The sequence below is a fragment of the Apaloderma vittatum genome, unplaced genomic scaffold, assembly GCF_000703405.1.
Source record: "Apaloderma vittatum isolate BGI_N311 unplaced genomic scaffold, ASM70340v1 scaffold415, whole genome shotgun sequence".
Taxonomy (NCBI): domain Eukaryota; kingdom Metazoa; phylum Chordata; class Aves; order Trogoniformes; family Trogonidae; genus Apaloderma; species Apaloderma vittatum.
Window position 1 is genome coordinate 46,530 of NW_009717431.1, and position 15,050 is coordinate 61,579.

The 15,050-nt window shown below is 37.5% G+C and overlaps 1 protein-coding gene across 1 annotated transcript in view; it reads left to right on the plus strand.

Annotated features, from left to right (window-relative positions):
* Positions 1 to 14,942, plus strand: part of WDR25 (WD repeat domain 25) — a 30,207-nt gene extending 15,265 nt beyond the window's left edge. Inside the window, exons 4-6 of the mRNA XM_009869866.1 lie at positions 11,779 to 11,949; positions 14,201 to 14,341; positions 14,721 to 14,942. Coding sequence (XP_009868168.1) covers positions 11,779 to 11,949; positions 14,201 to 14,341; positions 14,721 to 14,942 — 534 coding nt within the window. The remainder of the gene's footprint in view (positions 1 to 11,778; positions 11,950 to 14,200; positions 14,342 to 14,720) is intronic.
* Positions 14,943 to 15,050: the final 108 nt, after the last annotated feature.

Here is a 15,050-nt window from a genome sequence, read left to right on the forward strand (position 1 = left end):
TCTCAATGACTAAGGATACACTCATTTTCACAATGCTGAATTTCCAGCCTTTGAACCTTAAGTAAAGAGCTGTTGATCAGTGAGGAGTGCACACAGGGGTCCTGTCTGTACCTGCAGGACACTCCAGTCCTTAGAAAGATTGTGTGTAACTCTATTTCCAGATGCTGGTGCTAGTGAAAAGATAAGGGAAACATTCTACTGTATTATAAGAAAATAAATTACTTTCTGATAGAATAAGTAAGTGAATGAATGTGTATTCTGACAGGTAAAATAGGAAGGGATTTAGGCTTGGTAAAATAGAAACAGCCAGTGTGTTTCATTTGTACAGATCCTGTATTGGGCTCTCTGGAAGTTTTTAGATGTTGCCTGCTTTTGTCACTGAGAAACAATTATATTAAGGTAGAACATTACCAGTTGGAAAACTAGCTATTTAAGTAGCGTATGAAGAATATTGATCTTAATAACAAGCAGTGTCTAATCACCTTAAAAAGTGGAAGGCTTGGGTTTAACCTGGTAAGAGATATCAATCCTATTTTTTTTGGTTTTATATGTTTGCGCGTTTGAAAACTATAATGTTGTATGTGCTGTGATTGTCTAAAGAAGCAATAGAGTTTACTCTCTTACTCTGAAACTTTTCCAAAAGGGAGAGAGAACATAGAATCATAGAATGGCCTAAGGAGAGGGAACATAGAATCATAGAATTGCCTAAGCTGGAAGGGACCTTAGAGCTCATTTTAATCCAGCCTCCCTGCCGCCGGGGACGCCACCTCTGGACTAGATCAGGCAACACATGCATCTCTTAACTCTTTGATTTTTATTTTTTTTCCAATATGATGTAGCTGTAGCTCAGTGATGAGTGTAGACTGTTAGACACCTACATATGTATTGGTTTTAAAACTTGAAGAACTTTCTGTACTGAGTGATTGTGGAAGACCATAGCTGAGTGGAGAAAAAGGGGAAAAGCTTACAGCTTCTCGCAAAATTGTGAATATCACACCTAAAATACTGTAGTTACATTTCAAACTCTCAGCCACAGAACAGTGTGCTGGTTAGGCATGAAACATCCATGTTATCAGTGTCTCATGTCTGCTTCTCCCTAGTTTGAGGAATTTCAATGAATTCTTCAGTTATTCCAGCTTCCAGCTTCTATTGTCATCTTTATTCCTAAGATAAGATGGAACAGACAAAGTATCCACTTTTTATGTAGTTCTGGCCCTATTTCAGATTGGATAAAGTGTTCTGGCCGGTATTTTTAAATTGATCCGGTTGTAAGTGCCATTTGCTCTTAACCAAAATAGAAGTGTGAGGCCTCTTGCCGCTTCGTTTCAGTTTTGATGCAAACAACCTTAATATCTTTCAAGTGCTTTCATCCTAATTCATTACAAGATTTTTCTTGTTTTGCCTGTTCTTTCAAGTGTGCTAACCTGTCAGTCAACTTGGAACGATGTGTGGCTGAACTAATGATTCTTTTTGTTCCCATCATCATACTCCTGATAGCCTTTTCAGGCTTTGCAGCATATTTTGTCAGTAGAGTGAGTACCCTAAATCAAGGGCTTGAATCTTGTTACTCACTGCACACTGAAAGCTCAATTTCAGCATTCACTGGTAATTCAATTTCAGAGGTCATTATTTAGAGTGTACTCCTGTGTTTTGACAGGCTGTCTGCTTGCACATCTTAAATTTAACTATGTGAGGCAAAATGATAATTGTGTATCAGGAAATAAGAGATTTTTCTGGTGGAAATTCAGAGCAAAGCATTAGACATCACAGAGACAATGAACAATTACAAAAATATTGTCCAATTAGACATACACGCAGTGTTTGAAATGGGCTGCGTCATGCCATTGTGTCACATTGGTGCTTTCTGCTCATGCAAAATGACATGGAACAGCTGACAGAGGTATTTTTACAAATTAGTATGTCTCACTTTGATTTTGATGGGCAACTAATTTTTAACTGGAGCACAGATTTATGAGCATGAATGACTAATATTTATTCACATATTGATTGTGGTATAAAAATTGGAATTCTAAGTCCCGATGAAAATGTATGAAGATAAGTTTGAGGCAGCCTTTCAGCTACTAAAACATTGAGAAATGTACAGTGGGCTATTAATCAGAAAGGCAGATATCAAAAAAAAAGAGGAATGTTGGAAGACATTTATTGCAATCTCTGTTCTGTTGAGCAGATAGGCAAAACGATTTCTAATGTAGCATTGGCTATTGAGCAAGATAAAGAGTGAAAGAACAATAATGGAGTTAAAATCTTGAGGATAAAGCTCAGCAATATACTTCAGAGAAATGAATGGATGGAACAGCTTGTTAACTGCTCAGTGAAATCTAAAGTATACAGGCATCTCAAAATTACAGAGACAAGTAATCAAAGCCTATAAAAAAAAGAATAAAAGCGGCAGTTCAATAACATGTAGAGATTTATTACAGTGCTATTTCTTTGTGTTTGTGTTAAACTCAGTTTAGTCTCTGGTGAAGAGCTTATTATGGAGATCTTATATTGTTGTGTAACAGATTGATTAAGTTTATGAAACATTTGGAGAATGTTTATAGACTTTTTGAGAAGACTGGAAAACTTGGAAGTGAGCTGCTATGTTTAAAGAAAAATAAATAAATCTCTAGAGTGTCAACTAAGCATTATATTGAACAGCCCCCATGGGATCTTTGGACATCAGAGCTGAACCTAGAAAAACCCTGTAAAATGCCTTGCAAAAAGAATTGTACCAAAAGACTGGGACCTTAAAGTAGTTATGTATTTTAGAAGTACTTCCTTTCTCTGAGCTGTGGAAGAATTTAAGATGCTCAGCAGAATCCAGTTGAACTATACAGTCACTCTTCATTTTGGCTGATCGGCATTAGTTTTTCAGACAGGAGACATTTTATATTCCAACCATTTATTCTACCTAAAATTTTAATATTCCTTGAAATACCAAAAAGAACAAAAGATTAAGGCTTGTATCTTTAGCTCAGAAATAAGCATTTTACTGTGTTCACAAAAGATTATATGACTACAGTTTTTGTGTTGGTTGTTTTTTTCTTTAAATTTCGGTTTCTAAACTTACACAGTTGTAATATCAGAACAAGTTTACAGCTGTAACTGTCTTATACTGATAATACTTTTAAGAGAACTAAAGTTCCTTATATCATGAGTAAATTGACAAACCTAATTGAAAATATTTATTTCCACGTACCAGCAAGGTTTGCACAGTGTAAAGCAGAGATGCTCTAAGCTCTACTGAAAGGACATACAGCACTCAAGAACTTGCTTCTGAATAATTTAAATTTTCTAAATGTATCCATAAAATTATTTTTGAGTTCTACATATTTTACCTTCTATTTACATTCTGCTTTGATTGATGAAACGTCACTGACATTTTTTGGAGGCTCTGTTAAAAATAGAGGAATAATTTATTCAGCTGTTGGATGGATTCTTTTTGATCTCATCTGTCTCTTTGTTCTGTTCTGTGATTGTCCGCAAAATATGCTCTTAACTTCAGAAGTGTAATCTCTGGGAAACCACTGAACTGAATTGGTTAGCTCAAGCCAGGACATTCATAAACCACCGAGGCTTGCTGGAGGTATGGCAAGAGCAATCTGCCATAGCCGTCAGAACAGCAAGTCCTGATGAAGCACCGTGCACTAACCTGGAGAGGGAATAAGTGGAAGGGCTCTGCCTCTGATCTTTAAGCAATATTTGAAGCTCGTAGCCTCCATAAATGCAAATCCACCGCTTATGTTAAATAAAGAGGGAAAAAGGGGAAGGGCATGAGGCAGTGGAGACGTGGTGGTATGACCTGATACAGCCACAGAAGAGGCTTTGAAGGAAAGAGTAGGTATAGGAGTAACAGAAATTATAGGAAGACAAATAATTATAGGAGTTAAATGAAGGTTGTTTGTGTGAAGCTTACTTGGTGTCTCTTAGACTTTGATAGGAAAACTAGAGAAGCTGGAGAACGCAGGGATTAACCTAGGTGTTGTAAAATTAGAAAAGTAGCTAAAGGGGAGATCTCCTGAAATGAAACTGACTGGGGGGAATTTAATAAAATGCTTCAGGCATGGATCCAAATGGAGACAACATTTATTATTTTACTTTTGAAAAATGTGTGTTACAGAAAGTATGCTAGCACAGTCAATTAAATAATAGAATAGAATATAATGCAGGAAAAATGGCAATGATGTATTAGAAATGGGAAGAGTACAAATGAAAACAAAGGTTGAGCTTTTTGGGATTAAGCAAAATTTTTCAGGACATAATGAAGGTTTCAAAAAAGATGAATGCAAAGTCAAACCGTTGGAGTGAAAGGCAAAATTAAAGAAAACTTAGATTTGAAGATTTACACAAAATTCCCATTTCTGAAATTGAGGTCTGAGAAGCTGTAGAACAGATTATTAACTAGCAAAATAGTGAAAGCAGTTATTTTGAGCTTTTAAAATTAGCCTAGAAATGCGCTGCAGATTTTTTTGTTATTAACAGAGGGCAACGTAGAGTAATAACAGGGTTGGGTTTTTTTCTCATCTTGATTTATTACTCTGGATTGAACATTCTTTAGCTACAAATTTGCAACTGTCATCTATACCTTTATGTTTAAAAAGAAAAAAATGAAAGAGATGCTCTTTGTGTTGCTGAGCTACTTCTCCATATTTGAGCTTGTAAAGAAATAGGCCTAAGTCATTAAAGCACAGTTAAAATTATTAATTTAGAGTGCAAGTGCAGTGCATTTGTTTCCTTGGAAACATTCTATTGCAATTTCTTTTAGATGAGATGCAGTGATTTTAAGTAGCATGTCTTTACGAGACCTAATGAATTTGTCTCTGGATAGCATAAAAATATGAAAAAAAGGCTGTAGAAATTGGTGGAGCTACTTGCACTTCTGATTTCTATAGAAACAGCCAATACACTGTCATGTACTGGTGGTATTAGGAAGAACAATGTAATTAAAATAAGATGATTTATTCAGCACTTTAGTTTTCTGAAGTCATTCTTCTCATAGTCAGAGAGATCCTTACTGAATCTGTGGGCAAAAGGTTCAAAGAAACATGGCAGGGGGTACATTTGTACTTGCGTAACAACTTTTGTTTTTAAATCTTAATCATTCAGGGGTCCTTTTGGAGTGCGAAGGCACATTTTATGTGGCTATATCACACACATGAGCAGTCCTGCTGTGTTGATTTGGAAAGCTTATTCAGAGGTACCGCAGATGAGAATCGTAGACCTGTCTGCGTGCACAAGCTCTCCCGGAGAGGCTGAAATGGGCCGGGAACAAAACAGGCCTCCCTCTGGAGCGCCAGTATTCGATTGAGAAGCTGTTGGGGAATAGCTGTCCTGGTTTCAGTCCATTTCCAGACAAATTTCCAACCCCCAGCAGTGACTGGTATGCTTTTAAAAAGTATGAAAGAGTATTTTAAAGAGTATGAAAGCACAGCAAACTTCTTCATTGCAGTTCCCAGCAGTGGTTATCCAGGACTTTCCAGCTTACAGTTTGGGGACTTCCTGTACCACAGATAGTGCCTTCGTCTGTCATGGCTATCTCTGAGTTTTCACACTGGGGAATTGGTTGTTCTTGATTTTGATTTTGATTTTTTTAACATCTGCAACAATTTGTAGCGAGAGTTCAACTTAAGTAGGTATTGTGTGAAGAAGCATCTCGTTGTGAAGGTGCCTTCTGCTAGTTTGGAGCCTAAAATCTTACAGTGAAGAAGCCATTTTCCTTCTCCATGCTGCTCAGACTTTATTTCTAATTCATCTCATTTCTATACTGAAGAGTCCTTGATTATCACTCCTCTTGAAAAAGATTTTCCTTGTCTGTCTCCTATATACAGATTTCACTTCTCATCCTATTTGAGATGGGGAGATATTTTTAAGTAAAAAATCTAATGGGAATATTTTATTTTTTTTTAACAAATTGTTGTATTTTCCATCATAAGATTCTTGGGGGGTTTTGTTTTGTTTTTCTTTTTTTTCTCAAGCAATCTGAAAGTGACTTTTTAAAGTTGTACAGCGATCATACCTCAAATCTGATAGATCAACAGCAGGTTAAGCCTTCTTCACTTCTTTACTTTAATCAGTCTCTCTTTCCTTTTAATTATTCTCAAGACCACTTGATAATCTTGAGCTGTGTATGAAAACAGAGCAGTTACAAACAGAAAAAAGTACTTAGAGGAATACAGCAATTGTGAAAAGACTTTAAAAGAACATAAGACTGTAGCATGCTTGATGTTCTTGTCTATGATATTGTCATGTGTTTTGATTAAAATTGTCATTATAGTTTTCAGATGGAGATCAGAGACAAATTGGATTTGTCATGTTGTGGTTTTGTCGTGAACATGTAGCTAAAAAGCAAATAGAAGTCATCTGCCTCAACACCTCACTCTAGAATAGATCAACACAAATGGCTTTCACTACAGTAGATAAAAAAACTTCTATTTTGTGCAAAATAAGCTTTCTTTTACGTTTAAATACAGTTTTTTATTATGAGTAGTGTTGTACTGATATTTGACACAGGAAACTTAAATCACTCCCCCATTGCATTAATTACCCAGCAGGCCAGCAGGAAGAGGCAGTTTCATGCCAAAACAATTAAAAAAGGCAGGATAAGAAGTGGGAGAAAAAATGTGGCCATTTTGCCAGGTTGAAAGCCATGGCACTGACTGATTATGGAGTTTACCCCATGATCATCCAGATTGCTTTTAGGCCTATGAGATTTGTTTTGAGACCTTATCTCCTGATGCTCAGGGCAATGACTGTAAAGACACGTTTGTTTCTCATCACTTGTGTAAAGCTTGAGGGGTTTTTAGGAAAGTGCAGCACACATAGGTTGCAGGTGACCAGCACGGAGCTGGAGTGAGCAACAGTTTCTGAATTGCTTGTGTGGAGGCTTTGAGCATTCTTGACAAACAAAATACCAGGCAGTGCATGTGTATTGTGCAGAGAAGTATTATAGACCACCCATCTGAAATATATACCTTGAATTCAGCATCACAGCATGCTTTTCAAATCACCAGAACTGTAAGAGTCTGCTTGAAACTGATTTAATTTGCTTAAATTACCTTTCTTGTTGAATGCCTGCAGCCATGAATTCTTGCCTTAGTGAAGAACCTTTATTATTATGTTGGCTTGTGTTGACAACAGAAACTATTAGGCTCTCCTTTGAAAATTTCTTTTCTGTCCAGAAAGTGCTTAAGTTGAAGAAGTGGACTCTGGTTTTCCAGTGCTTATGAGTGATAAATCTGCAAATAGAAAAAAGGCAAAAGCTGTTATTAACAAACTAAAGCCAGCGGGATGTTTTCCCTATGCAAGTTCCTCAGGTATGTCATGAATTAGTTGTATAAGGTAGAACAAAGCAGATTTAATGATGAGTACTTTTCTGAGCAGGGGTGTTGCAATTAGGTATTTTTGAAAGCTATCTTTATGGGGGAATTAAATACTGTGTATATCAAGTTTCCAGCTGTTACTCAAAGTTCTCAGAGTCAGTTCCTACTATGTGGGTTGAAGATTAAACAGCATAGTATTTTGGAGGTATGTATCAAGCATATAGAAAAATATGGTCTTTTATATTAATTTTATAAAGACAGTTTCCTTTTGTGGAGTGAAGATACACAGGTAATTTGGTTAGATATTGTTAATGTTATTAAATAGTAAATAAATTAAATAACAGACAAACAAATACATTCAATGATTAACAGTGAAAATGTTTAAATAAGAGCCCAATAGGCCTTCAGCAAAAATTAAGAGTACATGAACATTACCAACTTCACAATCTTTTCTTTTTCCTTGCTGAGAGATGTCTATTGCTCCAAAAACTTGTTTAAAAAGTCCCAGACCTAAACCCTAACCCCTTAACAGTGCTGGACGCAGCATATGTATGGATACATACCTACAAACACCACAATTTTTTTTTTTAGAGGATAAAGACCCAAACAGTATGTCTGAGTTTTTCATCTTTAAAATAAGAAAATATTAAAGAATCACTGCTTGAGCCTTTATAATAATTTATTGCTCTATATCATTCTTCTTCATCAAACAGCACCAACTGGTCCTTGTTTCTGCCTCCCTGCCCCTGTTTCTACATATTTGTGCTGCTCTGGGCTCTAATCTTGCTGATTCTCAGTTTGGGACTTGTTACTTTTCTGAAGGCACCTGCTGATAACTAGCTGCCTCCATCAGTCTGTTGGGACAGTAGAGCCTTTTCTGTCCCCTCTTATCAACTTAACTGTTTTTCAGTTCTCCTGCAGTTCCTACAGCTGTCGGGTTTCTGTGTGGTTTCACATTTCTTATTCCAGGGAGCTATTATAGTTTGTGGTTGGGTTGTTGTGTTTTTTTTTTTGTATGGGCTGTTTGGTTTTTTATTTTTGCTCCTACAAAATAGCTTAATTTTCAACTTTACTAATGAACTATGACTTCCTTTTATAACTCTGTAAAGAAATAGCTGTGCATGGTGATTTCTCCATAGAGAAAGTGGAGGCTATAAATATGCAAACATCACTTTTGGCTTTACACAGTTTAATTGCTTTGTATATTATGCAGATTCCTAGGCTTAAAAATCTGATGAGAGCAAGTAACACAGTTGTATATTCACTATCTTAAAAATGCAGGCACATTGCTGAAAAGTGTGCCAGTATTTTTGAGTGTGCAGGTTTACATCTTGCTGGTGTTATTACAGGGTGTGTAGGGTGTTTGCGTGACTGAGGTTCTTCACCGAATGCAAACTTTATGTTTCTAAACTGTAAATTTTTGCAGAGCCTATGGAAAGCACTTGAAGCAGCTGCTGCTGCTGCCATCCTTCTAAATGCTGAGATCACAGGAAGCAGAGCTGGAAGGGACCTCAGGAGATCACCCAGTATATCACTACCCTAAAGCAGGATCAGCCAGTTCTGAACATTTCCGAATAGTCATAGATTTTTGAGCTCGAGGCAAGAAATCAGGAGGTTCTTATGTTGTGTTTGAAATTTGAAATAATTTTTATTTTATTGGTTAAAGTACAAACCAGAGGTATAATCCAGGATATTTCACTGTGATGTCTGAAGATTTTTTTTTTTTTTTTTAATATGTATATGCTTCATTGTATCTGTAAAAGGTCTGGGCCCTGAAGACAGTAGTCGTGCTATGATAGGGGTGTAAGGTAGGCACTGAAATGCCTCACAAAGTTGGGAACCATTTCAGTAAAATACTTCAAGCCTCTTTCTGCTCTATTGGTTTTTCTAGTGAAGTCAGAACAAGGACTAACGTCTGAACACCCTGTTGAAAAGGCAGGCAGCTATGTTTTAGCTATCCTGGCAAGAGAGATTTAGATATTAATAACTGGGAGACTTCCAGTGTCCTATTTTTAAGGATCACCTTATTCAGAGAGATGTATTGCTTTGATCTAGCCACTTGCCTTGAAGTTCCTCTTCACTGGAGGCAAATCAGGGAAAAGGAAAGAAAAAGTATTGATTTGCAAAATTCAAAGTAGACAACATAGATGCAGAATTTCATGAAGAAAGGTAGAAAGAAAGGAAATTCAAATTGTTCATGTATTTCTTATAATAGCTCAAAATCTTTCTTGCATCTTAAGATCCAACTCACAGGCTATTAAAATATTCAGAATCCTGTGGCTGAGGACTCATTTCTCCCACTTATACAAAAGTCTTGAAAGAGGATCTAGATTTGGTAACTTCGCTGTTTTTTATTTGTGAAGAAAATTGGGAACTTTGGTATTTCCTTTACATTACAAACTTCTTCAGAAATTTTTCACATACATTAATTACGTGATGGGAACTACTGGATGAGACACATTTTCTACTCTTGAGCCCAAATGTGCTTTGAAGCGGTGATGACTCTTTTCCTGCTGCACTGCATTTTCAGCAGTGACAGAAGAAGCTTCTGCTTCAGCAGAAGCAGCAGGTACTGCCTCTTGCCAGGACAGTCAGTAGGCGCATGAGGTGGGAGGTGTCAGATTTGAATCCCTGTAGACCAAAGCAGGATCCTGACAGAGTCCCTAAAGAACTGAACTGTTTGATGGCAGTGCTTGTGTCACCTCTGTCCCTCCCTTTCTGGCAGCACTTTAAAACAGCAAACTCTGCTTGGTAAAGACAGAGGTGAAGAAGGTGTTGAGAACCTCTGCCTTTTCAGCGTTGTTGATGACTAATTCACCTCTCCTTTTTAACAGTGGGCCAGTATTTTCCTTCTGGTTTTGCTTGTTTATGTACCTGAAAAGCCCTTTCTTTGTAGTTTTTGACATCTCTGGCCAGTTTCAATTTGAGCTGAGCATCAACTGCATCTCTGCACATACTGCCAATGCCCATGTAGTTCTCAAAGTGCATTCATCTATTTTCCCATCTCTGGTACGCTTTATTTTTGGTTTGGAGCAGACTCAGAGGCTTGCAGTGAAGTCAAGGGGATCCCTCATTCTGCCTACTTCCTTCAGCTCTAAAGGGGATGAACTGTTTCTGTACTCCAGGAGAGCATTCTTGAAAAACCTCAGTGCTTGCTAGCTCCTTTATCCTCCATGGGAGCTTCACACAGATTCCCTGGCAATTGAGCACTAAACGAGCTGAAGTTTGCATTTCTAAAATCTAAACCTTTTGTCTTATTGCTAACCTTCAGCGTGCTCAGTGGAGTCCTAAACTGCACAACGCTATGATCACTGCAGCCGAGACTATCACTGAGATAATACAAAGCTGGTTTTCTTGGTTTATGAATAGCAAGTCCAGTAGTGCCTCACTCCTGGTTGACTCATCTAGTGTTTATATGAGGATTCCAGATGAAGTGTGAGCTGCTGTATTGTTCTTCCAGCAAATGTCTGGGTAGTTGTCACCCATAAGAACCTGGTTCTGTTGACCCAAAGCTTACTTAAATGACCCAAATATTGCTTCACTGGCCTTATCGTCTTGGTTTAGAAGTTGATAGCAGATGCCTACTGTAATATACCCCTTGGAGATGATCCCTCTGTTATTAACGGAGAGGCATTTGACAGGGCTTCTGCAATCACTGCAGTTGGCTTCTGTATGTTCAAGGCTCTCCTTAACATAGAGTGTGATTCCCTTTCCTCTTCTGACCTGCCTGTTTTTATGAAACAACCTGCAGCCATCTGTTGCAATCCTCCAGACAGGCGAATTGTCTCACCATGTTTCAGTTATGGTATGATAACTTTCTGACTGGGGTCCAGTTCCTCCTGGTTGTTCCCCAGGCTGCATGTATTGGTAGACATAACATGTGAGGTGGTTTGTCTTCTGGTTTGTTCACCTTAGGAGGCAGCTGAGGAGCATTTGTAACTACTCTGGTTGGCCTTGACTCATTGTCCATTTGGTGGCAATGATGTCTTGTTGCCACTTTGGACTCTGCCCCCTGAATCCTTCAGTTTAAAGCCCACCTCACCGGGCTGGCCAGCCTGCTGCCAAATATTCCTTTGCCTCTTCAGGGGAGTCTAGAAGAGGTCATAAAATCGAAGGGAGTTTGTGTACACCCAGCTCCACAACACTGTGTTGTCTGAAACTCCTTCTGGATCTAACTCTAATTCCTGGGGAATTTATAACAGAATTTTATGTATATATAAATATAGTAAATTTTACAAACTGATGTTTTCTTTTATTTCATTTTATTTTCCTGTGTGTGACCTCTTTACATACATTAACAAGATATTTCATACACTAGCACTTCAACATTTAAATTGAGTTACTTTTTCACATTCTAAAATAATATATGGAGATAATTAGTAATGCAAAGAGAGAAAACATAGATTACAATGTTCTTCTAATCTGTCAAAAATTAACAAACTTTCATATCCACTAGGTATTAAGAGTGTATAAAGCTGCAGTACAACAGACATTGGATATACTCTTTCTCCCTGAAGGAAGAGAATTTCTTACAAGCACAGATGCAGTAAGCCGGGACTCAGCTGATCGCACCATTATTGCATGGGACTTCCAAAGTGGTGCGAAAATCTCCAATCAGATTTTTCATGTAAGATTAACAACTAATATTGTTTGGGTCATTATTTAGTATTTCATGCTTGTCAGTGTTGTAAAAAACCCACCTTTTAGTTTTCTAAGATTACTGTGTGATGTATAAAAAGCTCTTAATATAAGTTGAGGGCTTGCTTTGTTTTTATATTTTAAAATGGCTTATTCTGAAAGAGTGACCTTGAAGATTGATAAGTCTCCTTGCGTTAAAAATATTTACATTTCGGTGCTCATTCACTGACATCTAAGCTATATTTAGTCAAGGCCACCGCAAGTGTCATTCTAGCTTGCCAGTGGTGCACGACAGTAGTTGCTATAGTGCCACGTTTCTTTTCCCACACTTTTTCATACATTTTTCATCAACTGCAATGAGGGCTATTGACAAATTGAGTTTAATATTTGCATAGTAATAGCAACCTGATATATGCATATAAATATCTAATACAGCATAATCGCAGAGGCAGAATTTACTTTTATCAGTACAGGTGAAGTATTTCTCTCAGTAGTCTATCCAGGCAAGATATTTAATGGACTAAATTGCCTAGAAGGGCTGACAGCTTCAAAGGAGATTGCTAAGGAAGTTAATAGATAATTCCAACTCCCTTGGTCTTTCTTGAAAACCCAAGTCTAATATCCTATGTAATATAATATGATTTGATTGTATCTAGATGCTTTTTGGCTGAAATGAACAGTTCTCTACTGACGAGCACATGTAGTTGATGATCTAATGGGATTGTTTAATGTTTAATTTCCACAGTTACTTCTTTGCTCAATATTCCATCTATCCACATCTTGGACAGGCAATAGAAAAAATATAAAAATACCATGAATATATAAAGTACAGAGCAGGTGGTTTCAGTACCAAGGAGTAAAAAACAAATAACTTTTTTCTTCTTATTCTGTACCAAGGAAACAACCAAAAAAAAGCCCCCACACCTGCCTTCTCACAACTACCGCATCTCTGAAATGAATTCCCACCCTCCTTTTTTGCATGGTGAATAAACAAAACGTGGTGATGATTTTGGAAATTCTGCTTCACTTTTTTTGAATTTCACCTTTGAACCCTTCAATATGAGAGAGAACTCCTGAGCTCTCCTAACACATTAGATCCCAACAGGAATTGAACTATTACTTGTATACATTAACAAATGAACAGTTAAAAGCTGTAAAATAACCAGTTGCTACAGTATACCCAGCACAACATCACAGGGCTCCTGCACTGCTCCTGCTCCTTCAGGTTCCATTGCATTTCCTGATCCCTTACTGTTAGAGGCAGCTTCTCCCCAGAAGTATGCAGTGCTCTTCCACAGACCACACTTCTAACCAGGCACACTGCCTATAACCCTGTTTTTGTTTCTGTGCCCAGTACCTTACCCAGAAATTCTTTCCCAGTTCACCACTTCCAAACCACACAACCAAACTAGTCTGTTCTTCCCCCTCTGCCACATAGCCCATAGTGTCCATGGTCACTATCAGCCTGGTGTCCTTCACATGCAGACACATCCTACAGCCAAAGCTCTCTTAATCTGCATTCATGGCATCAAAATTCAATTCAAAATTCAGATGTCTTTAGGTTAAGTTGAAACTAGAAGAGGTTTGGACCTGATGGAAACCTTGTGAGAGAAGTTGATTTTTGATGGAGTCACCTTGCAGAGTTTTGAAAGTAATCTCAATTCAGTCTTCAACAGGAATACTAGTGTAAAGCCAGGTTGTTAATTTTTGCAGATATTTATGAATTTACAGCCATCAGCAATCTACTTGGCAAATCACTGTCATAAGGACCTTCTGACTTACTGATCCTTTTTTTTTTTTTTTTTTTCTCTCTTAAGAGTGTTGTGGAGAAAGATGTCTGTTTAAGTAGGGTGATTTTTATTCCTGTCAGTGTGGCCAGAACTGAGAGGATGGAGGATTAGAAAACTGTACAAAGGAGCAGGCGAGGCACAGTATGGCTGTGGGGGAGGAGGATGATTGAGTACCATCAGGTTGGAGTTACCTTTCTCCAGCTGTTCTGCAGTATAATCATGGTTCAAAGGAACATGAGAATTTGGTCAGTATCTAGGAAATTGGGATAGAGATTTGATTTATTATCTGTCTTGGTGTAAGACTTCTGGTGGATTGTAATGAGTTAAGTAATTTTATATAATGTATACTATGATATAATGGAGATGATTTATGTATACATTGCCTTTTATGGCCTTTCAAATGTCATCTTTTGTTTCATACAATAAAAATTTATTTACAATTATTTTCAGGAGCGTTACACTTGCCCAAGCCTGACTCTGCACCCAAAAGAATCTGTGTTTGTTGCTCAGACGAATGGCAACTACATGGCTTTGTTTTCTGCCCAGCGACCTTACCGAATCAACAAAAAGAAAAGATACGAAGGACATAAGGTATCCTTCTTCACTGGGAACTTAGTCTATAAGGAAGACTGTTATCTAAGTGCTTGTGCTTTTTAATATGTCTGCTGATAGTTTATGGTTATAAATCAGTGATACATATTATTTGGCTTCATTTGCTTTGCCATGTGCCAGTGTATTTTGAGTCATATGCACTCTGAAGAAAATAGTTATTAGAAGACTTAATGAATACTTAATAGCTTGATTAAATAAGTTTGTGTTACAGCTGTGTCTTACTAAACACCTGGAGAAGTCCTTAGTGTATATTTGTTTAAAGATACAGTCTTTTTTTTGGCACTATATTCATTTTCAGTGTATCACAATGAACTTGTCTAATCGGTATCAGGATTTACACTGTTATTGATTTTCATAGGTGGAAGGATTTGCAGTGGGCTGTGAATTTTCTCCAGATGGAACACTTTTGGTGACAGGAAGTTCAGATGGCAAGGTGTTTTTCTACAACTATCATACTGCTAGGATTGTTCGCACTTTGTCTGCACATAAAGAAGCTTGTGTGAGTGCAATATTTCACCCAGTCTTGCCGTCGCTCCTTGCAACATGTGACTGGATTGGAGAAATCAAGATCTGGCAATAACAAGCAGAATTATTTTTCAGGTTGTCTCTTGTTATTCTGTCAAAGACATAGGAAATAAACTATGGTATGCAGTGAGAAATTCTGTTGTGATGTCTTGTAAGCAGAAGA